General features: G+C 62.8%; 2 protein-coding genes across 2 annotated transcripts in view; one reads left to right on the forward strand and one right to left on the reverse strand.

Moving 5' to 3' along the window:
* The window catches only part of HSF1 (heat shock transcription factor 1), a 55,519-nt gene extending 32,942 nt beyond the window's left edge, over positions 1 to 22,577 (reverse strand). Inside the window, exons 1-4 of the mRNA XM_040547505.1 lie at positions 22,416 to 22,577; positions 9,839 to 9,947; positions 3,745 to 3,881; positions 1,792 to 1,916 (exon numbers count right to left, since the gene is read on the reverse strand). Coding sequence (XP_040403439.1) covers positions 1,792 to 1,916; positions 3,745 to 3,881; positions 9,839 to 9,947; positions 22,416 to 22,562 — 518 coding nt within the window. The 5' untranslated portion in view covers positions 22,563 to 22,577. The remainder of the gene's footprint in view (positions 1 to 1,791; positions 1,917 to 3,744; positions 3,882 to 9,838; positions 9,948 to 22,415) is intronic.
* A 495-nt stretch (positions 22,578 to 23,072) lies between these two features.
* The window catches only part of BOP1 (BOP1 ribosomal biogenesis factor), a 54,093-nt gene continuing 52,649 nt past the window's right edge, over positions 23,073 to 24,516 (forward strand). Inside the window, exons 1-2 of the mRNA XM_040547506.1 lie at positions 23,073 to 23,221; positions 23,400 to 23,651. Of these exons, the coding sequence (XP_040403440.1) occupies positions 23,213 to 23,221; positions 23,400 to 23,651 (261 nt within the window). The 5' untranslated portion in view covers positions 23,073 to 23,212. The remainder of the gene's footprint in view (positions 23,222 to 23,399; positions 23,652 to 24,516) is intronic.

Raw genomic sequence — 24,516 nt, forward strand, 5'->3', positions numbered from 1 at the left:
CTAACGATGGCTCCCGACGTTGCTTGTTCCCCACGACGAACAGAGAACGAACGTACAAAAGCAGAAGCCTCCCACACGTGCTTGTCCTGACAGCGTCTGGGGCCGGAGCTGCCAAAGGACGCGGAAAGTAGAGAAAAGGGTTTCCAGCCCAGGGACACCCAAGTTCATCCTGCTGTGGATGTAACGGTGGTTTCGTTACCGACAAACCATCTGATAGAACTTGTACAATTGCTGGATGGCCAACGAGGATTTATTTTTCATTTTCAGGAAAGGAGTGCAGCTGGCTACGAGCCTGGTGAGTTTGCTCTGTTAAGGCAGAGTTTTGGTTACCCAGGGTTGGCTGCATGTGAGATTTTCACTCAAAGCCACGCTAGGGAAGTCTGAATCTCTTTGCTTGAGAGACATTTTCCCTTTCACCTGAAAGGGAAAATGGGAGCAGCCACCTCTGCTGTCCACAGACCCACGAAACTGAAACAACAAATGTTTTACCTGCTGCTATGTGCGAACACGTTCGGAGGACAAGCTACTTTTCTGTCTCCCCTCGCAGAGAGCCTGAAGAGAAGCCCAGCCTAGAGGTACGGCTGGGTGCTCATACCCGGGGCAAACAGAAGATGAAGGGAATCATCTAGAATGACCCTGGAGACGAAGCAGGTTCTCTCCCCTCCCATGAACACCAGAGGTGCTAGAGAAGTGATCTGCAAGCACAAGATATAGTAATGAAATCCAGCGAAAGGGAGGCTTTGGAACACACTGTGTTCCAAAAACCACAGTCCACGTTTTTCGCAGTGAAACTGTCCCTCTGAAATCCCCACCGTGCCCTCCTGCTTCACCCAGAACAGGATTCCTCACAAACAACGGCAGGGATGAAGCAGCTGGGCATAAATTAAACTCGCTGATGAATGATTCACTCCACTTTGCAGACAGGCAAACGAGAAAAAAAAAAAAAAAGCTTTAAACCAAGATTCGTAAGGGTACACAAGGGAGTCGGACACCCACATCCCCACGCTCATTAGCTTCATCGAGTGCCTAAACCTGAAGTCTCAGTGCGAGCCTCCCGCCTGGCAGATCACACCCGGACCCCGCTCCCGCTGTGCACCTGGGAGATTCTGACGAGACGACAGACCTCGGTGACACAAGTACCCGTCTGTACCACCACCACGGGAACAGTCACAGCAGCGCCCCGGGACCGCCTGCTCTGCCCCCCAACCCGACGGCAAGCGCTGGGCGAGCCGCATCCAGCCCCGATTTAACGGGGTGCAGGTCAGAGGTCAAGAGCCTGGAGGAGGAACGCGGTGTTAGAACAGGACATCAGACATCACCCCAAGTGACTACAGTACCACGGTGCAGCAGGAGATAAGGCAGGAAACCAAAACACGAGGGAACAATCCAACATCGAGCACTGCCTGAAATTTCAGGCTGTAACCCCTCCGGCAGGGACGGCAGTTCCGGGGGTCTCCACGGCCGTTCCAACTGACACCTCAAAGCAGAGCAGGACTCCACGGAACGTTTCTTTACACTGCGTTTGGGATCGCAAGTCTGATGGCTGCAATGTTTAATGGGTTTTGATGGTGTCCAAAAGGTCCTTCCCCTCCACCCCCCTTCTTGCTGCTTCCTAAGCAGAAAGCCTTTTAAAGCCCAGGTTGCACGCGAGACGACTGGAGGCTAGGAACAGAGCGCAAGCAGCGGCAGCGAGCCTTCCGTCAGACGAGGGCTTAAAAATAACGCGTTCAGGGCGGAAACCGCCGAGCAAGTTCTCCTGCATTTCCTGCCATCCCCTCCCCACATACATACTGCTTCATGGCTATCAGCTTGGAGTCCATGCTCTCCTGCTTCCCCTTCATCACCTGGATGTCAGTCAGCAGCTTGGTTACATTGTCCTGCCGAACCTTTATGTCCTCGTTCTTTATACTGGATACCTGGAGACAGAAAGGAAGATGTCAGCGAGGTTTCCTTCCTACGAAACAGCTGTTTAAGCATCAAGGTTGGTACTGATCCCACCTCCCCACCCGTTAACCACCTCCCCTCTCCAGGCCTATCACCGTATTCATACTGCGTACATTGTGTTGAGGAATGAAAACTGGTCACCTACAGCGCAAGCTTTCCGCACGTCAATTGTTATTTTCAAAATCAAATTCTGTTGCAGCCTAAAAACATCATCCTTTTGGATCGGACAAGCAGTGCTCAGGTAAAACCGAAGGCCTGCGAAGGAGCTGTTTGCTCAGAACAGACCTTCAGAGAGCTGATGGACCAAGATTTATCTACGACAATCCAAAATCTTAAAAGACGGGGGTGCGTTTGCGCTGCAGACAGGCAGCGGACACTCTTCTCGCACACTTTCAGAAGTCTCTGCTGTGTGCAGTGAACTGAATACTGCTCTCAGCAATTAAGAAAGTCATTAGCTGGCTTCTGAAAGCAAAGCAGGAGCAGAAGGCAGAGGAGCTGGCTGCAGCAGGGGCCTGCAGGCAGAGCGGCCAGCCTCCTCCAGCAGCCGGTCGCTCGACATCCTCGCCATTTCCACTACAAGTGTTAAAGCAGCTGAGGAGAAGATTCCGAGCAGACGATTTTCTTTTCGATAAAATACTCCCGGGACGCGACACCCAGGCGTCTTTCACGAGAGCTGCGCCGCGTGAGAGGTCGATGAACTTGCCAGCCGTTATTGGGGTTAACACGTCTCACCTACTCAAGAGCGGCTCCTCTCCACTCGGCTCGCCAGCGGGTCGTATATCTCCACGATCTCTTTACATCCTCCTAACGCGTTTGCCCACTGCGCAAATGTCTAGAGGAACTGAATGCCTCAGTGCAAATGGCACTTTCAGTTATTTGAGAGCACCCTGGGAGAGGCAGAAAGCGAGCTGCTCTCCACACGTTGCTTTGATTAATACTTGGGTAAGAATGACTAAGACGCGTTTCCCAGCCCGCGCTCAGGACCAGTACGTTAGCCTGGAGCGTCCGCAAGCACTTCTGGAACCCCCGGTACCACCTGTCGCCACCCCGTGCCTCCAGCGCGCGGACGGCAGTTTGAATTTCAAGAAACGGGGCAGTTGTAAAGCACGTCTCTGAGTTTAAAGGGAGAGGGCACAGGTCTGGGCTTGGGAGACACTAGAGGTTAGCACGTTTACAGTAGCTCCGGCACCTTATCTTTCCTTTTCCTCCCTCCACTACCACATCTAACGCATCTCCGTGTGTCTGGGCGTTACACTGCACGGACACGTTTTACATTCCCTGAAGCGTTTAAGGATTGCAGCTCAACTAGCAATCGGTCTCCCTCTCTCTGAAAGGTGCAATTGTCCTTCCATCCCTCCAGGGGACACAGCAAACTTTCCCCTGCCCAGCCAAACCCAAGCAGACGCTACTTGTCCAGAAAAATAAGGCGATGTTTGTACTGACTCCAGAGACAATCTGGTTTGTAAGGCCAGAACGCTGCCTGCTTTCGGCTGGTGGCGAGCGGCAGAGGGAAGTCTAAGCAGCACCATAACAAACCTAACGCTGAAATCAGTGAGAAAGGGACCCACGAACAAAAGGGAACGGCAGCAAGAATCTGGAGGCAGCTGATCAGCAGGAGGGCACTGCAGCTTGTACCTGAGCGAGAGGGTAGAGGCAGCAAGCAGAGCTGCTGGCAGAAACTAACCACCAGCGGTGCCAAGGACCATGGCCCTCAGAGCACACCGATGCTGTTCAAACCAACACTTTGTTTTCAAACACTTTGTCAAAACCTTTCCCCAAAGATCTGTTGCAGAAACTTACGCTGGTTACTTTCCTCTTGATGTTTTCCAGGAGATGCTCCTGGCCTCGGATGAAGTACGGGTGCTGGAATTCGGTATCGTCTTTCTCTGGCTTCACCAATCCTCCCTGCTCAATGTGCACAACCTTTCGAAAGCCATCTGAAAATTAAATGGTAGATGATTGGAGAAAAGCTCAACGGGCTAAATATGAACTTCAGAGAGCAGAAACAAGCACAAGTTATCCTTGGTTGCCTACGTGCTCTGTCACCGTGGCATTCCTTTCTAACATCTCCCCCTACAAATGCTCCATGGAACGAGGAACTCCTTAACCTGATGGACACCGGGACGGAGGCTGTGCCTCGACAAGTGGCACGAGTCCTCCGCAGCCCCCGTGTCCCTCCCTCCCCTGGTCCTCTCCAGGAGGGCAGAGCCAGGCAGCCGCTGCCCTGAACCACGGAGCAGAGCGAGATCCACTTCTACATCCCAGAACCCTCCTGAAAAACACCTTTTGCTGCTCTCACAAAGCCAACGTTTGCTTATTTGGCTGACAGCACAGGGTGGCAAGAAGAAAGGCTGAAATTATAAGAATTAGAGCAAGAGTCTCCAATTAACCTTCCTATTTCCTGGTTCAAGTCCCTCATTCCCAGGAAAGCGTGGTTACACGAGCAAACAGCGTCTTCCCTTGCCTTCTCAACGCAGACGGAGGCAAGGAAAGATGCATTTCCACAAAACTTCTTTTCAAGAGCACCACCAAAGGCATACTCCAACGTTTAGCATACGCTCCACGAAATCCCAGAGGCCTTACATTTTATTTATTTGGGGAACAAAGTGGTTTCTGAAAGCAGTTAGCCACGTGCTCAGCAACATGCACGGGGCAGGTAAAGGACCGCTGCCCAGCAGCTCTCATGGTAATGAAACTACGGATGCTTTGGAGACAAACCTGGGCAAGCGTTACTGGTGTGCGATGGGGGATGACCACTACTGCATTTGACTGAACTTGAGCAAGAAAACTAACCATCGGAATGGGAATTGATCCTAGTCTCACTCGCGTTGCTACCAGTTTATTCAAAACAGCACTCGGAAATTTGATTTATACCTTATGGAAAGAGACAGAACCTCAGCTTTGGTTACACATTGTTGATCACTACAGCGGTGAACAGGCTTTGGGTGAACGTGCTGATCTCAGCGCTCGCGCCAACTTCCAGGGTAGCTCCGGGGCCAGTGGCAAGGCACTGGTGGGGTCCACGTGGCCAGGCAGGGGCACGAGCTCGCGCCACCCAAGCCCCTCCGGTCTCTGTTTCAGTGCATCAACGCTTTCACCTCGCCCTACGAGCCCACGGTCAGACTAACGCAGCTGGTGGGCTTACGATAAATTTGCACGTTCCAGGCACTGCAGGGACCCTAATCCTTGAGCTGAAAATAGGGAGGAATTTTCTTATAACAGGAGACGGCAAGGCACAGAAGGGAAACTTCCCAAAGGCTTCAGGCATGGTAGCGGGATGAGAATTTAAGGCCCGGGACCACAGCCCATGTGCCTGCCACCCGCCAGGCCACGCTGGGGCGAAGGCGCGCTCACTGCTGCTCACACCCCGCACTGGCTTCGTGCCGCAGACCGCGGCCGTCCCACGAGCTGCCCGCGTGGGAGCCTCGCCACAGCTGCTCTCCTCAAAACTTGGGACCACCCGAGTCATACGGCTGGAAAAGACCCAAAAGATCACCAAGGCCAGCCGGCACCTAACACCACGAGTCCACCACCAAACCCCGTCCCCAAGCGCCACGTCCACACGTCTCTGAGACACCTCCAGGCTGGGACCCCAGCACCCCCCGGGCGGCCCGTCCCAGGGCTCGGCCACCCCGTGAAGGAATTCCTCCTGGGTCCGACCCGACCCTCCCCTGGCACAACTCGAGGCCGTCGCCTCGCGTCCTATCGCTTGTCACCTGCGAGAAGAAACCGGCGCCTCCTCGCTGCAGCACCCTTTCAGGAGGTTGTGGGGAGCGATGAGGTCTCCCCTCAGCCTCCTCCAGACCAAACAGCCCCAGGCCCCTCAGCTGCTCCTCACCTCTTGTTTTCCAGTCCCCTCACCAGCTTCGTTGCTCTTCTCTGAGCACCTTCCCTCGGGGGCCGTACAACAGCCCCGCGGCAGAACTGACCGCCTCTGCTGTCCTCTGACTGAGCAGTCCCCATGCAGACACTGAGGCTAACAGCCTGCTTGGTTATTAACTCGCCCACTGCACCTGATGAGATATAAATCCACATCGGTCTCCTTGTCCTAAACCGTGCTGGACAGACCGAGCCCGCTGCTGAACGCCCCCCGCTCAGCACGGCTCGCTGGGCCCGCTGCGAGGAGCGCCGCGGCGGCAGAAGCTACGTGCCAGCACCTCCAGCGGTGCTCAAGCACCTTGAAGCCCCCCAAGAGCAGAGCGTAGCGCTTCCAAGTATTTTTTGACCTCAGCTCTGCTGTGAAGCACTAGGAGAAATTGCAAGCGTTATTTATGTTTGTCAGGACACAGCTGTGGTTGGAAAAAAAGCTTCCTGCACTTGCAGCAGAAAGTAAGCGATTTACTGAAATCACTCGTTGTTGTAGTGCGGTGAGCCAGCTTTCAGTCACTCGAGTGATCCCGAAAAGGAAAGGCCGTGGTCACGGAGCACAGAACGTGCCCCGCGGCTACTCCAAGAGCCGGCGCTGAAAGGTAATGAAAATGTCCTCGTTTCCACTGACATCGGGATGCTCTGGAACGCTCTCCGGAGCCCACATCTGGAGCGTTAATCCCGGCACGACCTCCAGGTGAGGCGCACGAAGGGCGCCCTCCGTGCACTGCGGGGAGGAAGGGGCTGCCAGCAGCACGCCCGTCGGTCCCGCAGCCTGTGCGTGGGCGGCCGTGGGGGTGCCACGAAAAACCCTGGCCCCCCGTGTGTGCCGTGAAACACCCGTTCTGGAGAATTTCTTGGCCCCAGCTCAGCTTCTGTGTAGAGCAGCGTAAGCGGCGTCGCAGCCCGAGCGCCAGCGCAGAGGCGCTCCCCGTGCTGGAGTTCACCCCGGCAGGAAATCCAGCCACGAGTTCCTCTGCGAGCAGGCATCGGAACGGCAGAGCTAGGCTCGGCACGACGCAACGTGAGAAAGCTGCACTGATAACCGCACACCTGGACGGGGAGCAGAACAAGCAAACCCCGATAAATTACGTACAGGAAGTCAGGTTCTGTTCCGGGCATTCCCCTTGCTCCGTGCTCCTCAGCAGTCCCTGCTCTCCAAGCGAAAGGACGAGCAGCGTAGGGACAAAGTCCGGATTCACTCCGAGGTTGGGACATACGTGTGCCATCTCTCTCAACCACAAAACAGACTGAAATTCTCCACCTGCCACCCATCACCAGCCAGGAAATCCCTTTCATAATGCAAGCAAATCAAATCCGCTGTAACGGAGAGTGGGAAGGACGGGACCAATGTTAGAACCCAGATTCGACACAGAAAAACGCAGTTATAAACACCTGAGGATGGAAGTTCGTTCCCTCATTTGCCGGTGCAGGACGTGGAACCCGGCCTCCCAGCCTCGACACTGCCCCGTGCTGTGCCCGAGGACACCAGAGAGATCCAAACGGCTGCTCGAGGGCAGGAAGGCTGCTCTGAGAACCAGACCCTTGAGGTCTTCAAAAAGATCTCAGTTCCATTTCTGGCCACACCTTGGTTTTTTCCAGAAATATTGAACCTTTTAGGAAAGGTGCTGTTAGAAAGCAGTTTCGCTCCTGTCTTGGAGATTTGTTACTCGTCTCCGTTTAGAAGAGCACCTCGTCAGCCAGACCTGCTCGCCTGACCCGCTAACGCTGCTCCAGCTCCCCCATCCCACGATGAAAGGAGGAGCTGACACACGGATGAACACTATTCCCATACTCCCGACCCTATAGCACCACGTGCGCATTGCAGGAGCAGCCCAGGCAGCGTGCCCTGTGCTACCGCCCCCTAGCCCCAGCAGCCCTTCCCCCGCTTCACAGGGTGACGGTGCTCAGGCTGATCCCCTTCTGAGGCGATCCGGGAGGCGCAAGTACTGCAGGCAAGCGCTTCGTGGGAAACACCACCCTCCTCCCTCTGCGCCCAGGGCTGCAGCAATGCCCCGTGTGGGTGACACGGAGCTGGCCCGAGCGCCTCCTCGTTCCCCCGGCGGGGTTCGGTGTTTTGGGCGGACCTCTCCTTAGCTGCGATGGGAGAGGGAGCGTTCCCCGGTTCTCCAGTGATGCTTGGCCCTTCCAGAGAGCTGATGCAAGCCAGCGCCACTTCTCACATACACAGGTGCGTAAGTTACAAGAAAAAAAAGTCATGAAAAGGTCAGGGAGGGCCATTAAGACAGTTTGAGGGGCTCCCGTGCCAGGGTACCGAGCTCTATCAACAGAAAGCTGCAGGTTCTTCAGGTGGAGCACGGCACCCTCATAGGGAGGAAATTTCAGGTGGTGACATCCTCCTAGGGAGGAAACCACCGAGATGAAACCAATGCAACAGGGGTGTAAAGCCAGCAGAAAGCCTCGCTCAGTGAGCAGTTGCAGAAAACACGTGGAGCAGCGTGTGAGAGCGTGTAACAGGCCTGGTCCTACTCGGAATTTCCTCAGTGGCACGAAGGAGCGAACCGAACACGTTTACTGAACTGGCTGAGAAAACACCGTGGGGAAGAGCTGCGCCGTCTGCCAGGCAGGGCTGCAGAGCCCTCTGGTCCAGGGGCACGACGGGCACCACCACCACGAGTGGCCAACCCGAGGTACGACTCTCGGGCAGGAATACAACAAAGCAAACGCAGGAGGGCAAACCCTCGGGGAGGCAGCAGCTGCACTGAAGAGGATCCGAGCACGGCAGTGGATCATGAACCGAACATAAAAGTCAGCGCCACGCTCCTGAGAAAGAGGCCAACACCGTCATGGGACCCACGCAGGAGCTTCAACAAAGAAACGCAAAAAATGTCAGTTCGGAAAGAAAGGCAAATTGTTAAATGCTGGAAAGCAGCCCCTGAGAATCGAAGCCAGGCTGCTTATTCTTAAACAGGAAAAAAAAAAGGGAAAAACAGAAAAAAGAGAGGACTGAGGAGAGGCATCGAGTTGTGCCAGGGAGGGTCGGGTCAGACCCAGGAGGAATTCCTTCACGGGGTGGCCAAGCCCTGGGGGGTGCTGGGGTCCCGACCTGGAGCTATCTCAGAGACGTGTGGACGTGGCGCTTGGGGACGGGGTTTGGTGGTGGACTCGTGGTGTTAGGGTCACCTAACCTGGTGTTAGGTCGTGGTGTTAGTCACCAAGGCTGGCCTTGGTGATCTTACCGGTCTTCTCTAGCCGTACGATTCCATCATTGCTTCAAGGACACAGAGAGAGAGAATAAATCGCCCCATAATACCCCCGGCAGATAGGAAAGAAGCGGAGGGTTTGAACGGCAGCAAGGAAGGCATTCAGCAACCAGCTCCAGTGCTCTGCCATCCTTACGCTAAAAGCATTTCCCTGAGGAACTCGGGGCATCCTGGTGATGGAGGCTCATAAAAACACTCACTAAGCCACCGGAACAAGACGGAGGTAGCTGATCCTGCCTCGAAGCAGAGGCTCGGGCTTAATGATGGCGAGAGCCTTCCAGCCCCGCTCTGCCGTGGCTCTGAGGGGGAAAAAATAACTGCTGCTTAGACGAGCAAGTTCAGTCAGCGCCTGCTTTACATGACTCTGGCAGCAACATCCCCTGAAGAAAGCGGTTAGAAAATTAACAAGCTGTCACACGCGGCGGCTCCGTCCAGCTGGAAGCCTTCCAGAGGAGTTCCTGCTTCATTACGAGGGTGGCAAGGGGCGCCACCTCCGGCGTTAACGGCGGGCGAGCGCAGAGGGAGCGTTCACAGCTCCTGGGCTAACACCCAGGGAAGAGCAGGATAAAAGCTGACAGCTCGAGGTTCTTTACCTCTGGCACAAGTTTTCGGCAATAGCAGTTGCTACTCCTGTCAGCAGAGGCCAACCTTAAACCTACCCCTGGGTCCCCCAAATAACTGCAAGGGCAGCAAACGCTCCCACGCCAAACAAAACGTCCCCGACACTGGACCTGGGCGGCGGCGAGGAGCCTCCTCAGGACAAACGTCACGCTTTGCCCCCGCGCTGCTGGGGAGATACTTACACATATTGAGCTGCCGAACAAAGCTGGCCATGTTGTTGTGCTTGAAGTACTTGGGGAGCACCTCCTTGGCAAACTGTCCTTGGTCAAACACATGGAAGCTGTTTCCACTCTGTCAAAAACAAAACAGAACGACACGTTATCGGCCGCCGTCACCCCGGGAGGCGACAAGCCCGCCCGCCTGCCCCCTCCTTCCTCCGGTGCCAGCCCCGGTTTCCGCGGGTGGGGGGTCAGGGCCCCATCCCCCGCGGCCCCGCAGCCGCAGGCAGGAGCGCACCCGAGTCATTGCCAAGTTATCGCCACCCGAGCGCACGCCGACGCGGCTCGGAGCGAGCTCAGCTCCCGGCGAAGCCGAGTTTACCGCGGCAGGCCCCGAGCTGAGCGGGGCAGCACCTTCGCCAGCCGGGTACCGCGGGCTGGCACACGGCCGGCAGCCCCGCGCCGTCACCGGGCCGCTACCCTGGGGGAGGCAGCAGAGCTCAGCTCCCCGGAGACTGAAGGCACAAGGCAGGAGGTTAAGCACGCTACAAAGATCAAGCCCCGGTTTGCACGGCTGCAAATCTGTTAATTCCGCGACTCGTCCCAATCAGCTTGTTTTCGTACCTACAGCACCAGCCGACGCTCTCCTGAGCAAATACAGACAGCCAGGCGAGCCTGACTCGAAATGTCAACATCTGCGAGCAAATTAAACCGATTCCGCATCCTGCCAGTCTCCGCGCGCCTGCCGCCCAGCCCGGGGCCGCCCAGGTGGGCGAGGACCTGCGGGACGCAGCAGTGGGGCAGCGGGAGCAGGAGCAGCGCCCCGGGGTCTGGTCACTGCGGCCCGTGAACATTTTAAATAGCGGGAGTCGGGGAGAGGTGAACAGCGCGCCACGAGCACGCCGTCACGTCGGCTATCGCAGCCATCCCGACGAGCAGTCGCGATCATGTTTCAGCCGTTCAGCTTCCACGTCCGTGGTGCCAGTCTATCACGCGTGGCTTCCGTTACCTCCCGGCCCTCTAAGCAGGAGTTACACCGTCAGCGCGAGCATCTGCAGAACGGCACGGGACGGGGTTTTCATCCTGGCACCGCGACGCAGGAGCTCCAAACGCTCCCGGATTTGCTCCCATGATGAAGCACTCCTCCTGCTAATACTGTTCCACGTACCAGCAGCACGCCGCGCCGGTAGCAGTGCCGGGGGAGAGCCACCGTGGCCTTGCCGCGAGGCACCCGGCCTCCCTGCACGAAGACCTTCCAAGAGCATCCCCAGAACCCCGAGGCCCCGTCCCCAGCAGCGCTGCGGCCGAGCCAGGCGCCCCCCACGCGCGGCAGCGTGCACGGGCTGCAGGCGGCCGCCGAGTGCCAGCGCCCGGCTCCGGGGAAAGGACGAGGCCAGCAGGACGCTGGCGCGAGGCGAGTCAGAGCAGCCGCCCCGGGGATCTGATTTTCAGACAGGCTCGTCTTACTTTTCAAGTTTCTGGGCGAGCTCGATGCGGCACGAATCCTACAGAATTAGGAGCAGCAAACCCCAGACTTTACAGCGTTCTGCCTGCCAACAACAGAACGCAGTCAGTTTATTGCAGGTTCACAGTTTGGGCTCCGTGACCCATGGATGAGCCTCGTTGCTCCTTCGGAAGACTCACCGGGTGCTCCCCAGGAGCCCCAGCGGACGTCCCGTTTCCCCAAGGAGGGCCGGGACGCCGCCGGCCCCAGGGAGAGCCACCCAGCGCCAGGACGCCTCCGTCACAGGCAGAGGGACCGAGGGGCCCCCAGCCCTCAGGCCCGGCAGGAGGAACACTCCCCCGGGAATTTCCTTCATCATGCTGTTGGAGGCTGAGCCCCAAAACGTATTTTTAACATCGCACCAGCCAACTGCTGTTCTGAGCAGGCACTTCCCTCTGCAATCCCCCCACAGCGGGGGGCTGGGGCTACCTGATCCCGAGGGCCCCGTGCCTGTAAGCACTGCGAACGCCCACACCTCCAGGCCGCCCGCGGGCAGCCAAACGCCTCCTCGCACCCTCGCCAAGTGCCCTTCGGCCCTCCGAGCTCCTCCGCTCGCTGTTCGCAGCAGCTTGCCTGCACCCCCTGAAAGAGGGAAGGGGGAGGCCTCAGGCAGGCGCACGGAGGCTTCCGGGGAGCAGGCCCTGATTAAATCAGCGGCAGGATGAGCTGCACAGCGAGGAGCAGACCAGCCCTGCACGGCCGTTACCAGCTTCTGCCTCGTTTCTACTATTCCCCCTCCCAAGGCTGCCCGGCTTCCTCCGAGCGGCGTCCCGAATCCTCGCGCGTTAACAGCGCCCAACAGCGTCCTGAGATCCTTTTTCCCCAACGCACCTCCTGCGCCAAAGCCACTTCCACCCAGCACTCACGAGCGCCCCAAGACCCGACCTTGGCGCAGCGCTGGAGGGACCCCTCGCCCCACTGCAGGGACCCCGGGGCCCAGCGCCCGTCCCTGCTCCCGCCAGCCCCCCGGTTCTTCGTGAGCGCCCGCATCCTCCCCTCGCACGTACGGTTTTCCACGGGGCAGAGAATCAAATGCTTTGCAGAAGCACGAGATCCGCCCCGATTCTTTCATCTAGAAAGGGCTGCGTGTGCGGAGGAGAGGTGAAGCGGCACAATCAGTTTCCGTTAATTCCGTGCCGTTTCCCGCGTCCATCTGGTTACGGCTTTGGCTACGCTCCCCTTCAGGATCCTTTCCGAGGCACTCCAACCACCGAGGTCAGAGCGGCCGCCGACACCCCTCTCACCAACAAAAGCCTTCCACCAGCGAGGCTGGGCGTCCCCGGGGCGACCGCCTGTGCTGCGGGAAGGGGGCGAGGGGCGCCCGTTCCAAAGCCCGCTTCTCCTCCCTGCCACGGGACGCAAACGCAGCAGCTCCCCGGCCTGGAAGAACCCCCTGGGGCCGGAACCCGCCTGCTCGATGCCCTCGACGGGACGGCGCTGCCTGCGAGGAGAAACGCCGCAGGCCTGCAAGCACAGCTCGTCCCGAGGGACTGCCCGAAGCCGGTGCTGGGGAGAAGCCAGCTGATCCGACCGGGAAGCTCTCCGAGCACGGCGTACAAGAGCCCCCCTCCCGGTCCAGACGGTGTTGAAGCCACCGCATGCTACCGGCTTCTGTCCCTGCTGTCACTGCTCTGGCGCAGGACTCCGAGCAGGGCCCCGCGCAGCCTGCTGAGACGGCAGGAGAGCGCCGACGCTCAAACATCTTTCCCCCGGGCCTGCAGAAGCAGAGGGCGCGCTACAGCGCAGAAAGCTGCTTCGGATTCCCGTGAGCCAGCCCCTGGTGACGCTGAGAGCTGAGGCCGAGGGGCTGAGAGCTGCACACCTCGACTGCGGACGGAGCCCAGGCCCCGTCGCGGGGTGCTACGAGGAGAGCTACGGATCCGAGCACAGCGCCAGGGGACAGGACTCCTCCTGGAGCGGCCCCAGATGCCCCCAGCCCGACACGGCGCTACGGTTCGGGGGCCCAGGCAGGTACCTGCAGGCAGACCCCAGCCCACCAAGCCCCTGCCGACCACCACAGCGCGGGTTGCAGGCTGGGCACCCCGCGGGTCACGGCTCCTCCGCCTGCCAGGAGCAGCTTCTGGAGAACCGGCAGGGACTTTCAACAGGCAATTCCAAATACGCATTATTTCTGCGCTTCCCTTCACTTCATGTTCCGTCGAACGCACACCGTTTTGCAGGCAGCTCAAAAAGCAAGCTGCAGCCGCGGCCAGCCCCGGTCCCCACGCGCTGCCCACGGCTCAGAGCGCCGCAGCAGCCGGGCCGCTTGCTGCTCTACCAAGGCGGAAGGAAGGTACACGTCAGAAATGAGACTTTCAGCTCTTACACGTATTGGGACTCTCGCTTTGTAAGTCTGTAAGGCCGTGAAATAAGCAGGAAAATCCAGGAAAACACCGGCTTTAGAGCAACACGCACAAAGCAGTTTGATGCTATTTCCCGAGCAAACGGACCAGACCCATTCTGAAACGGGAAGGGCGATCCCGGCAGCGTGAACGTCACGGCGCGGTGAGGCCGCCCGGGCGGGAGGGACAGCAGCAACCACATGGCCTAGCACAAAAAGCTGAGCGACGTTCCCGAGTCCTACAGCGTGGCACCAGAGTGACATCCTCCTGGACGGAAAGCTGGTCGGCCACGGCAGAGACTGAAACAAACGGCACGACGACGTCGGGACTGGCTTCGTCAAGCCCGACGTCGGGACCCGCGACTGGCAGAGCCTCCCCGCTTCCTGAGTCCCAGACCAAATCCCACCGGCGCAGCCACAAAACCTTTACGGCTACAGCTGGAACCAACCAAACCAACCAGGCGGCGGCCCTCACGCTCCACTACGGCCTTCCCCGAGGCCGCAGCAGGACGGGAAACGAGAGGCTCCCCACGGCCCGCCACGACGGGGGCTCTGGCCCAGCAGCTCGGGTGTCCCGGTGCTGCCGGGGGCTCAGGCGTGTGTGGAGGCAGGAAGGAGGAGGCCCCCTCCAGCCGGAGGACCCCAAGAAGGCTGAGCCAATGCCCTGGTGGGCACGGCAGCAGCAAGAGCTACGTGACCACGGCCACAGGCAGCCCCAGCCCGCACCACAAGGAGAGGAACCGCGAGGCCAAAGGCCCGCGGCGCAGCTTCCCCGGGAGGGGCAGAGGGAGCGACGGCGTGGGCCGGCCCCTGCTCCATCCACGGAACGCGCGGTGCTGGGGCTGCCGGGCACCCTGAATCCCCCGCCGCGGCGCGGCGCTCCTCCTCCAAGCGCAGAGCTTCCGCGAGCGACCCGGCCTGGTTAAATCCCCAGCCGCCCGGTGTCACCACCACAGAGGCGTCGCTCCTGCTGCTGGGGGCCCTGGCACAGAGCCGGGGGCGCCCCTGCAGCAGCCCCGGCTGCACGAAGCCTCGCCGCGGGCAGCGGCGGAGGAGGAAGCGCCCCCCGAGCAACGCCCGCACGCGGCGCGCCACGAGGACGGGACCAGCAGCACGGGAAGCTCCGGGCGAACCCCGAGCGGCCTGGCCTGACGCCAGAGCGGCCACGCCGAGCAGAGCCGGCAGCGCAGAGCGCCAGGCCCTTCTCGCCCCCGCTGTTCCAGCCCTAGGCTGCCGGCCCGTCAGTCGTGGCTGGGAGCAGCACCAGGTACGCGCCGCCTCGAGCTGCGACGCCGGCGTGCCGCCTCCGAGCGAAACGCCCTGCCCTTGCTCTCCAGGCGGCGCGAGCGCTGAAGGACACGCCCTGCAGCACGCGAAAATTCAAGGTCTGCCGTTCAGGAGACGCCCTGCCGACACGGCTGGAACAGGGAGGCCCGCCTGCCAAGGGGAGCACGGGCCGGACCCGCCACACGCGGCACGCTGACGCTCCCGGGAGAGCCACCCGGGGGCCGCACCGTGCCCACACGCAGCTCCGCCGGGCCGCCCGGGCACCGAGCGAGGCCGCACCGAGAGGCGGCCCCCGCACCAGCCCCTGCGCCACAGGGCGCTGTCCTCGGTGCCAGCAGCGAGAGGCGAGGCCACGGGGCCCCGACAGCCCTCCCACGGCCGGCTGGAGGCACGGGGCTCAGCGCGTTCAGCTGCTGCCGGCAGCGGCCCTAGGAGCGGCCCGGTGCCAGGGCGCTTGCGAGGGCTGGCAGGGGCGGTCAGCGCGCTGGACCCGAAGGCCCCCTCCCCTTCTCCTCGCCCTCAGCGCCTCGCGCGGACCCTGAGCCCTCGGCCCCCCCTCCTGCTCCCCAAGCACTGGCCCAGCAGCAGGAGCCCCGCAGCCACGCGGGGCCGGGCTGCCGACGGCTCGGTCCCGAGCAGCGGCGGCGGCAGGACGGGCAGGGCAGGTCCTCGGACCGGCTCAGCTGCCGCAGGGGAGGCGCCGCTCAACCGCAGCGTTTCGGCGATCCCCGGGGCGCGCCACAAAGCCGGAGCTCCGCGGCCACGCGCTCACCGCTGCAGGAAGCTTTCGGGCTCCTCACGCCACGTCTGGAGGCGAGTCGTGTAGCTCTAGTTAAGGAGCTCCCTCGTCACTGGAGGGAAGGCACACGCGGGGCTGTTCCGCACGAGTCCCGCCCGGCGCGAGCTCTCGCCCGCGGCCCCAGCGCGACGCGGAGAACCCTGCCCCAGCCCAGGGGCTGAGCGAGCCGGCGCCCGAAGCACGGCGCCCTGCGACGGCTCCAACAAGCGCGACTTCCCAGCAGCCGGCCTCTGCCGTCGCTGGGGCTGGGACGCCGTTCCACGTGCGAGCGCAGCAGGGCCCGGAGGAGCCGCGCTCCAGCGCCCGGGGACAAAGGCCGAGCCTGCGGGTGCCGGAAAACCTCGCGGGCACGCCGCCGCGTGCGGGCGCTCTGCGGGTGAGGCTCCCCCAGCCCCCAGGAGGGAGGCGCAGAACGGCCGAGGACGTCGCCGAGCCACCTGCGAGGGACAGGACCCCCGAGGTCCCCGCGTCCAAGCCGACCGCCCGACCGCCCATCCCTGAGCACGTCCCTCGGGGCCGCGTCCACACGTCCCAGACACCTGCAGGGCCGGGGCCGGGGCCGCCACCTCCGCGGGCAGCCCGGCCCGAGCCACATCCTTCCCCCTGAGCACGGCGCTGCCGGGAGCGAAGCCAAAGCAGCCGCTCAGCACCAGGCCTTGCTCAGCACCAGGCCTTGCTCCAGCAGCCACAGCGGAGCAAGGGGAGCCCCGGGGGGTCCGCGTTCAGCCCCAGGCTGCGCAAGGGTTTGTGGCGCACCCGCACCTTTACTCCCACCCCACCTTCCAACCGCTGTTTAGACGCCACGGGGCCTGCCAGGCAGCCGGCTCTCCTCACTTTCGCCAGCAATCGTTAGTCACGGCCGATTCGCACCCGTGCGATCGCGCTCCTCGGGGCTTTTCCTTTTCCCAGTGCTTCGCTGGGCTAGGGAAGCGCAGCGCCTCCCGGCAGCGGTTTTTCTTTGCCGTGTGAAAGCCCCAGCCCGAGGAGCTCGGGCACCTCCACCACCGCCCGGCTCTAGTGCCACGCTGCCACCCCCGGGGACCGCGCCGTGTCCCAGGCGCGGTGACGGAGCCGATGCGCACGCGCAGAAGGAAGCGTAAAAGGGTTTTGCAGCAGAAGTCCCCTGACCGAATTCTTAAGAAAGAAACGACTTTCGGAGGGCCACAAAGGCGGTACGGGGCACGGAGCATCGCCCCTGGGAGGAGAGGCTGCGAGACCTGGGTCTGGTCAGCCTGGAGAAGAGAAGGCTGAGAGGGGATCTCACCAGTGCCTGTAAATCCCTGAGGTGTGGCAGACAGAGGGATTCGGCCAAGCTCTTCTCAGTGGTTTGTGGGGACAGGACAAGGGGCGACGGCCACAAAATGGAGCCCAGGAAGTTCCTCACCAACATGCCAAAGAACTTCTTCACGGTGAGGGTGACGGAGCACTGGGACAGGCTGCCCAGGGAGGTTGTGGAGTCTCCTTCTCTGGAGATATTCAAGGCCCGTCTGGACGCCTCCCTGGGCAGCCTGCTCTAGGGAACCTGCTTTGGCAGGGGGGTTGGACCCGATGATCTCTGGAGGTCCCTTCCAACCCCTACAGCTCTGTGATTCTGTGATTTTTATTTACGGAACACCTCAACGGCAAGAGAAAGCACAGCCAGTGAAAAATACATCGCAAATGGGGAAAACCGAGCCACAGGAGGAACTGCTGCCCGCACAGAGGGACTTCACGCCAGCTCCTCACCGCCCCTCACAACTGAAAGTGAAAGCACGCAGTGCCGCGAGCCGTACCCCCCCAAATCCTCCCGGGCCGGGTCCGCAGCCCGGCGGCCAGCACAGGGCACGCCGTTATCTCCGCTTCGCAGGTCAAGCCGGGAGCTCCCAACTTGTTCTGACAGGGGGCTCGGGAGCTTCCTCAGCAGCAAGGGCGCTGGGTAGGAGATGGACCCGAGGGGCACTGGGACCCACAGAAGGCCGGGCTGAGCCAGGCACTCCCAGGACCACGGGAGGATCCAGCAGGGTCAGGCATCTCCTCCTCAGAGGACCCCAAACCCACCCGGACGCGGGGCTGGGCACCAGAGGAGCCCCCAGCCTCAGCCCCTGCAGGACCCCAGGGAGCTCCGAGCGCTCCTGAACCGTTTCCACACAAATTACTGCGGTACGCACAAAGGGACAGGCTGCGGGCGGGGCAGAAGCCCGAGGGGCTGAGCTTTCCAAGGCCAGAGGCCCTGAGCGCCCGCTGCTGAATCGCTTCTCCGGGTTCCCTGCTCAGAGCCGGGCTCAGGAAGCGCGCGGAGCAGCCCCGGGGCTGTGAGCGGGGCTTCCGCCGAGCTGCCCCCTGCCCAGCCCCCTGCCGGGGCTCGGGGCACCTCCCGGCTCCCCCGAGGTTCAGCACGCCCGCAGGGGCGCGCGTTCTTGAACTCGAAGTCAGGGGGAAACCCAACGCAGCCACAGCCGTCGCCACCTCTTGCAAATCCGCGCTTTGTTCTGACCGCCCTGCTCACGGGGGTTAGTCTCAATTTGCGTTACCAACGCAAATTTGGAAGAAAATAATTCGGGCGTTAAAGAACTCCGATCAATGGCTGGTTTTTTTGGTTTTAAGGCCTAACGCCCCGCCAAACCAACCCTCACCCTGGAGGTCAGGCTGGAGCAACTCTCCCTTGGAAATCCTTGACAGTTGCCGCGATCTTTGCGTGCGTGGGATAAAACACAAGCCAAACCTGACGCCTCCGCCGCTGACTGTCCGGCAGCCACAGACCTTCCTCCTCCCGGCTCCTGGACTTCAGGGGACGTTCACAGACCCCAAATCCGAACCCTTTACGAGCACACCGGTACCGCAGTGCCCCCGCGCGCTCCTAGAGCTGTACGCCAGGGCCTTGCACGCGGCCAGCACCGCGCCGGAGACGCGCAGCGCTGGGGAGCGGCGCGGGCTGGGCAGGGAAACGCCCCCAGGGACCGACCGCGCTCGGCACGGAGCCCTGCGGTGGGGTTGGCTGTGCAGGAAGCCTGGCGCGCTTCTGGCAAAAGGAGCCGCTGCCGAGGATGTCCAACGGCTACCCGATGTGCTCTGCCCCGCTCCGCTGCCCGAGGGCGCCGACAGAGCCATCGGCCCCAACACGGCCGCAGAGGGTGCCTCCCGCACACCTCGCTGCCGGCCACGTGCCGCGGGGCTGCTGAACCCCGGCGGCCGCTCTCCGTGCCCGCGTCACCTCGCTGCGTCTGACCCAGGGCGAGCCCGGGGCTCACCCACGCCGGGCTCACCGTGCCTCGCCCCGAGGACTCCCCCGCGCCGTAAGAGCCGGGCCCTGGGTCTACCGGCTGCGGGCGCGAGCCCTCCGCACGCCCAAGCCCAGCAAACTCCGAAGTCGGGCTTCGGGCTGGGGCAGGACGCTGCGTCCCGCGGCTTCCTCCTTGCCCTCCCTGTCAGGAGCTTCTCGGAGGCTCCTGCCCTCCCGCTGCCCGAGCGCAGAGAACGGAGCTGGCGGCACCGAGCCCACCTCCCCTCCCGGTCCCAGCGCAGCCACCGGCCCTCCCCAGGCCTTCCCCGTGCGCCCAGGGCACAGCACACGCAGCGCCAGCGTGGGGCAGCAGGAACAGGAGGGCGACAGCCTTACCCGGCACGCAGGAGGTCGCGCTCCCTCCTCTCCCGATGCCTCCCCCGTTCGCCTTTCGTAGGATCACGGAATGGTTCGGGTCGGAAGGGACCTTACAGACCATCTAGTTCCGGTCCCCTGCCCTGGGCAGAGCCCCCAGCCCCGGCCGCCCCCAGCCCGGCCTTGGGCACCCCCAGCTCCTCGGGGAGCCCGGCCCAGGGCCTCAGCGCCCACAGGGGGAAGGATTCCCCCCTCATCTCTAGCTTAAAGCCATTACTCCTCATCCTACCACCCCCCCGCGACCAGCAGCCCCTCCCCAGCTGTCCCGCAGCCCCTTCAGGCCCTGGCAGGGCGCTGTGAGCTCTCCCCGGGGCCTTCCCTTCCCCAGGCTGAGCACCCCCAGCTCCCGCAGCCCGTCCCGCAGCAGAGGTGCCCCAGCCCCCCATCACCTGCGTGGGCAGGGCCTGGAGCCCCTCCCGGTGACCCGATGGCCGCAGGGCAGCCGCGACAAGCGGGGCGGGGCAGGGAGGGATGCTCGCCCCCAGCCTCGCCATCCGAGGGGCGACACCGTGCGTGGCCCCGCTGCTCTGGGGGCTCACCGCCGCCCAGGGGAGGCTCCCTCCCACCGGCCTCCTCCAGGGGATCGAGCTCGGCGGGGCCAAAGCCCCCAGAGGCACGGTTTGGTTTCAGCGCGCTCGCAGCGGCGCAGCACGTGGCAGACAGCGAGGAGCGGCCCTGCCCTGCCGCCGGCACTAACGCTCGCCAGAGCCCGCCACGCGCTGCTCCACGGCAGCGAAACCGACACCGATCTCCTGCCAGCCCTGCTCCCAGGCGCAGCTCTCTTGGGATCCAAAGGGGCTCGGAGCTGCCTGAGGGAACCGGAGAGCCTCGGGCAATCCAGACAGGTGAGAAGCCACACCGCTGTGCCAAAGCAGCAGCCGGGGCACCGCCACCAAAGCGGGCGCAGCTTCCTTCCGCGGCACCGCTGGCTCCGCGCTCCCTTGGGATGAACGGGACAAGCGCTGGAGCTGGCAGGAGGCGGGCGGCAGCCAGCGCTAACCCGGGGGCTGCCCACCGGGCCAGGTTTGCAGATCGCTTCCCTTTTAACCTCGCTGCCGCTAACCGAGCTGGGGCCGCCCCGTCTTTCCGTGAGGAACGCCGGCGGGTTCCCAACAGGAAGGCGTTTTGATCCCAAAACCCTCGGGACACACGGCTCGGGAGCCGCCTCCGCGAGCAGGGCGCAGGCAGGGCGCAGGCAGGGAGCGCGGCTGCCTCTGAAGCAAAGGAACTCGGGGTGGGGGCGGCGGCCGAGGCAGGGCAGGAGCCGAGGGCGAGGGCAAGGGCGAGCTGCTCCGGGTCGGTGCCGGCCCCCAGGGAAGGGAGCGGAGCCGCTGGCACCGCCTGCGGGGCGAGAGGAGATCCACAGCGAGAGGGGTCGGAGCACAGCGCGCTGAGAAACCACAGACAAAATCTGAAGATCCCACCTTAAATAAGTCGAGGTAGAAGGTTGCATACATACACGCTGTGTTGTTTTACCTCCTCTGAGGCTTATTTTCCTGTTTTCTTCACAGATTTCTCCTCACGGACACACAACTTGTGCCCTTCCTTACGGAAAGGGCTTCAGGACCCACGCTGCTGAGCCCCAAAGCCCAACTGTAAGTTCACACACACACACTGTGCAGTTTTACCTCCTCTGACGCTTATTTCACTGCTTTTTTCACAGATTTCCCCTCACACACACTTAATTTGCACCTTTCCTCACTGAAATCACTTCACGATCCACGCTCCTGAGCCCCCAAAGCCTAACTAGAAGTTGACACACACACACACACACACACGCACACGCTCTGTGCAGTTTTACCTCCTCTGATGTTTATTTTGCTATTTTCTTCACGGATTTTTCCTCGCGCGCACCCAATTTGTGCCCTTCCTTACAGAAATCCCTTCAGGGTCCACACTGCTGAGCCCCAAAGCTCAACTAGAAGTTCCTACACTCACACTCTGTGCAGTTCTACCCCCTCTAACACTTATTTTCCTGCCTTCTTCACCGATTTCTCCTCACACACACCCAATTTGCACCTTTCCTTACAGAAATCACTTCAGGATCCACACTGCAGAGCCCCCAAAGCCCAACTGGAAGTTCGCAGACACCCACACTCTGCAGTTTTACCTCCTCTGATGTTTATTTTCCTGCATTCTTCGTGGATTTCTCCTCACATACATCCAATTTTTGCCTTTCGTTACTAAAAGCACTTCAAGATCCACACTCCCGAGCCCTCAAAGCCCAACTGGAGGTTCACACACACACGCACTCTGCAGTTTTACCTCCTCTGATGTTCATTTTCCTGCATTCTTCACAGATTTCTCCTCACATACATCCAATTTTTGCCTTTCCTTACTAAAAGCACTTCAGGACCCACACTCCTGAGCCCCTGAAGCCCAACCAGAAGTCCATACGCGCACACACTCTGTGCAGTTTTACCTCCTCTGACGCTTATTTTCCCATTTTCTCACAGATTTCCCCTCACACGCACCCATTTTGTGCCTTTCCTCAATGAAGTCCCTTCAGGACCCACACTCCTGAGCCCCTGAAGCCCAACTATAAGTTCACGCGCCGAAGTTTTACCCCCTCCGACGTTTATTTTCCTATTTTCTTCACAGATTTCCCCCCACACCCCCCCCAGTTTGCGCCCTTCCTCACGGAAATCCCTTCAGGACCCACACTCCCGAGCCCCAAAGCCCAAGCAGAAGCTCACCCACCCCCGCTCCGTGCAATTTTACCCCCCCTGACATTTATTTTCCCATTTTCTTCACAAATCCCCCCTCGCGCACGCCCAATTTGCGCCTTTCCTCACAGAAATCCCCTCAGGACCCACGCTCCCGAGCCCCTGACACCACCGGTTATTACGGGCTAACACCGGAGCAATTAAAGCCCAGCAATTAACCGCGGGCGAGCACAAGGGAGGTTAAAAAAGGGGAAGAAACGGGGATTTTTTTCCAATAAAACGCCCGGGCCTCGGCCGCGGGGTCGGCTCCCGGCGGCGGGCGTTCGCCCGCCGCCGGGAGCCGAGCCCCGCGGCCTCGGCCGGTGCTCACCGGGCTCCAGCAGATGAGCGGGTCGGTGTCGGGGTCCTCCACCAGCGTCCACAGCTTGGTGAGGAAGGCGGGCACGTTGCTGCCGCCGCCGCCGCCGCCGCCGCCGGGCCCGGCGCCCACCGCCGCCGCCGCGCCGGGGCCCTCCATGGCCGCTGCGCCCTCGGGGCCCGGCCTCGAGGGGCTCAGAGCCGCCGCCGCCCGCCGCCGCCGCGGGGCCCGGCCGCCGCCTGCGCAGCGCCGCCCGCGGGGCCCTGCATGGCCGCCGCCATCTTGGGACGCCGCCGGGACGAGCCCCCCGCGCGGGGAGCCCGCGCGCATGCGCGGCACCGCCCCGCCCCCGCCCCGCGGGGCGCGCCCCCGCCCCGCCGCCCGCCAGGGAGAGGCGGGGGGAGGCGCTGCGCATGCGCGCCCGCCGCCCGCCGCCCCGCCCACGGCGCTTCTCCGCCGGGCCCCCGCCCTCCGGCGCGGGCTGCGCATGCGCCGTCCCCCCGCCTCCCCGCCGGGCTCACCGCGCGCATGCGCAGCGCGCAGGGCTCGGGGGGGGCTGCTGGCCGCGGCGCATGCGCGTGGGGCCGCGCGCCCTCTGCCCTCTGACCCCGCCGCTGCCGGGCACGCGCCGCGCGGCCTCCCCGGTACCCCCCCCCCCTCCGGTACCCCCCCCATCGGTACCCCCCCACTCCGGTACCCCCCCGCGGGCGGGGCCGGCCCCGGAAGGCGGAAGGAGGCGGCTGGGGGCGGGGCCGTGACCTCTGACCCCGGCGCACGAGGAGCGCGGCGGCGGCGCACGCGGCACCGGCATGGCGGAGGTGGGGCGGGGGGGTTACCGGGTTACCATGGTTACCGGGGGGGTTACCGGGGGTTGCTGCGGTTACCGGGGGGTTACCATGGTTACCGGGGGGGTGCTGTGGTTACCGGGGGCCCGCGGTGCCGGTGCCGGTGCGCGGGGCCCGGCGCTGACCCCCCCCCGTTCCCCTCCCCCCGCAGCCCCGGGAGGCGCCGAGCCGCGGAGCGGAGGAGCCGGAGCCTGCGGACAGCGAGGGCTGGGGGCCGGGGGGCAGCGGCAGCGACTGGGGGGAGAGCGAGCGGGAGGAGGAGGAGGAGGAGGAGGAGGAGGAGGGGAGCGGTGAAGAAGATGAGGAGGAGGAGGACGAGGATGAGGAGGAAGACGACGAGGATGAAGACGAGGATGAGGAGGACGAGGACGGGCCCGGCGGCACCACAGCCCCTGCGGCGCGGGTGAGGAGCGGGGCCGGGGCCGGGGCAGCGGTGGGGGAGGGCTGCGAGCCCGACCTGGGCCTGGCTGGGGGGGGGGAGGGGACGGGGGGGGGAGGGGGAGGGGAGGGGGAGGAGGAGGAGGAGGAGGAGGAGGAGGAAGCCCCCCCGGCCTCACCCCGCGCTGCCCCAGCACCCGCGGTGCAGGTGAGGAGGAGGAGGACGGACGGACGGACAGGCAGGTGCCTGGGGGCCCCGGGCCCGGTGCCGCCCCTCGCTCGTAGCCCGCGGGGCAGGAGCCAGGCCAGGGCCCAGCCACGGAGAGGAGCCGGGGGCGGGGGGCGGGCGGTGGAGCCTCTGAACGCGTTGGGTCCCAAGGGGGCCTCGGAGCCCCCCCGCGTGCTGCCCCTCGGGGCTGCTTCACGTCTGTCCGTCCGACCGTCCGCCTGCCCGTCCATCCATCCCCAGCCAGGGCGCGGGTTTGGGGTTGCCCGGCCCGGGGGCAGGACCCTGCCCGTGGCCCTGCTGGGCTGCGCGAGGCTCGCGGCGGGGCCGTTTCCCTGCCGTCACACCGCTGGCCGCGGGCCGTGCGGCGCAGCCGGGTTGGCAGGGGGACGACGAGCCACGAAGCGAGCGCGGAGCCTGATGTCCTGCTGCGGGCTCGCGGCGCTGGGTGCCCTGGGCCCTGTCTGCAGTCAGTCGGGGGCAGCCCCCGCGACGCTGAGCCGCCGCGCTGCCTGCCTGGGGGCAGGAGAAGCCCCTCCGGCAGCTGGCGTTTCTGGAGCCCGCGGTACCGACGCTTCTCTCACAGATACCTGCGGGGTTTTTTCGATCGTCACGAAGGCACGGTCTCAGTCAGCTCCAGAAGAGGTGGGCACAAAGACCGGTG

Source organism: Cygnus olor, chromosome 2, assembly GCF_009769625.2.
Source record: "Cygnus olor isolate bCygOlo1 chromosome 2, bCygOlo1.pri.v2, whole genome shotgun sequence".
NCBI lineage: Eukaryota > Metazoa > Chordata > Aves > Anseriformes > Anatidae > Cygnus > Cygnus olor.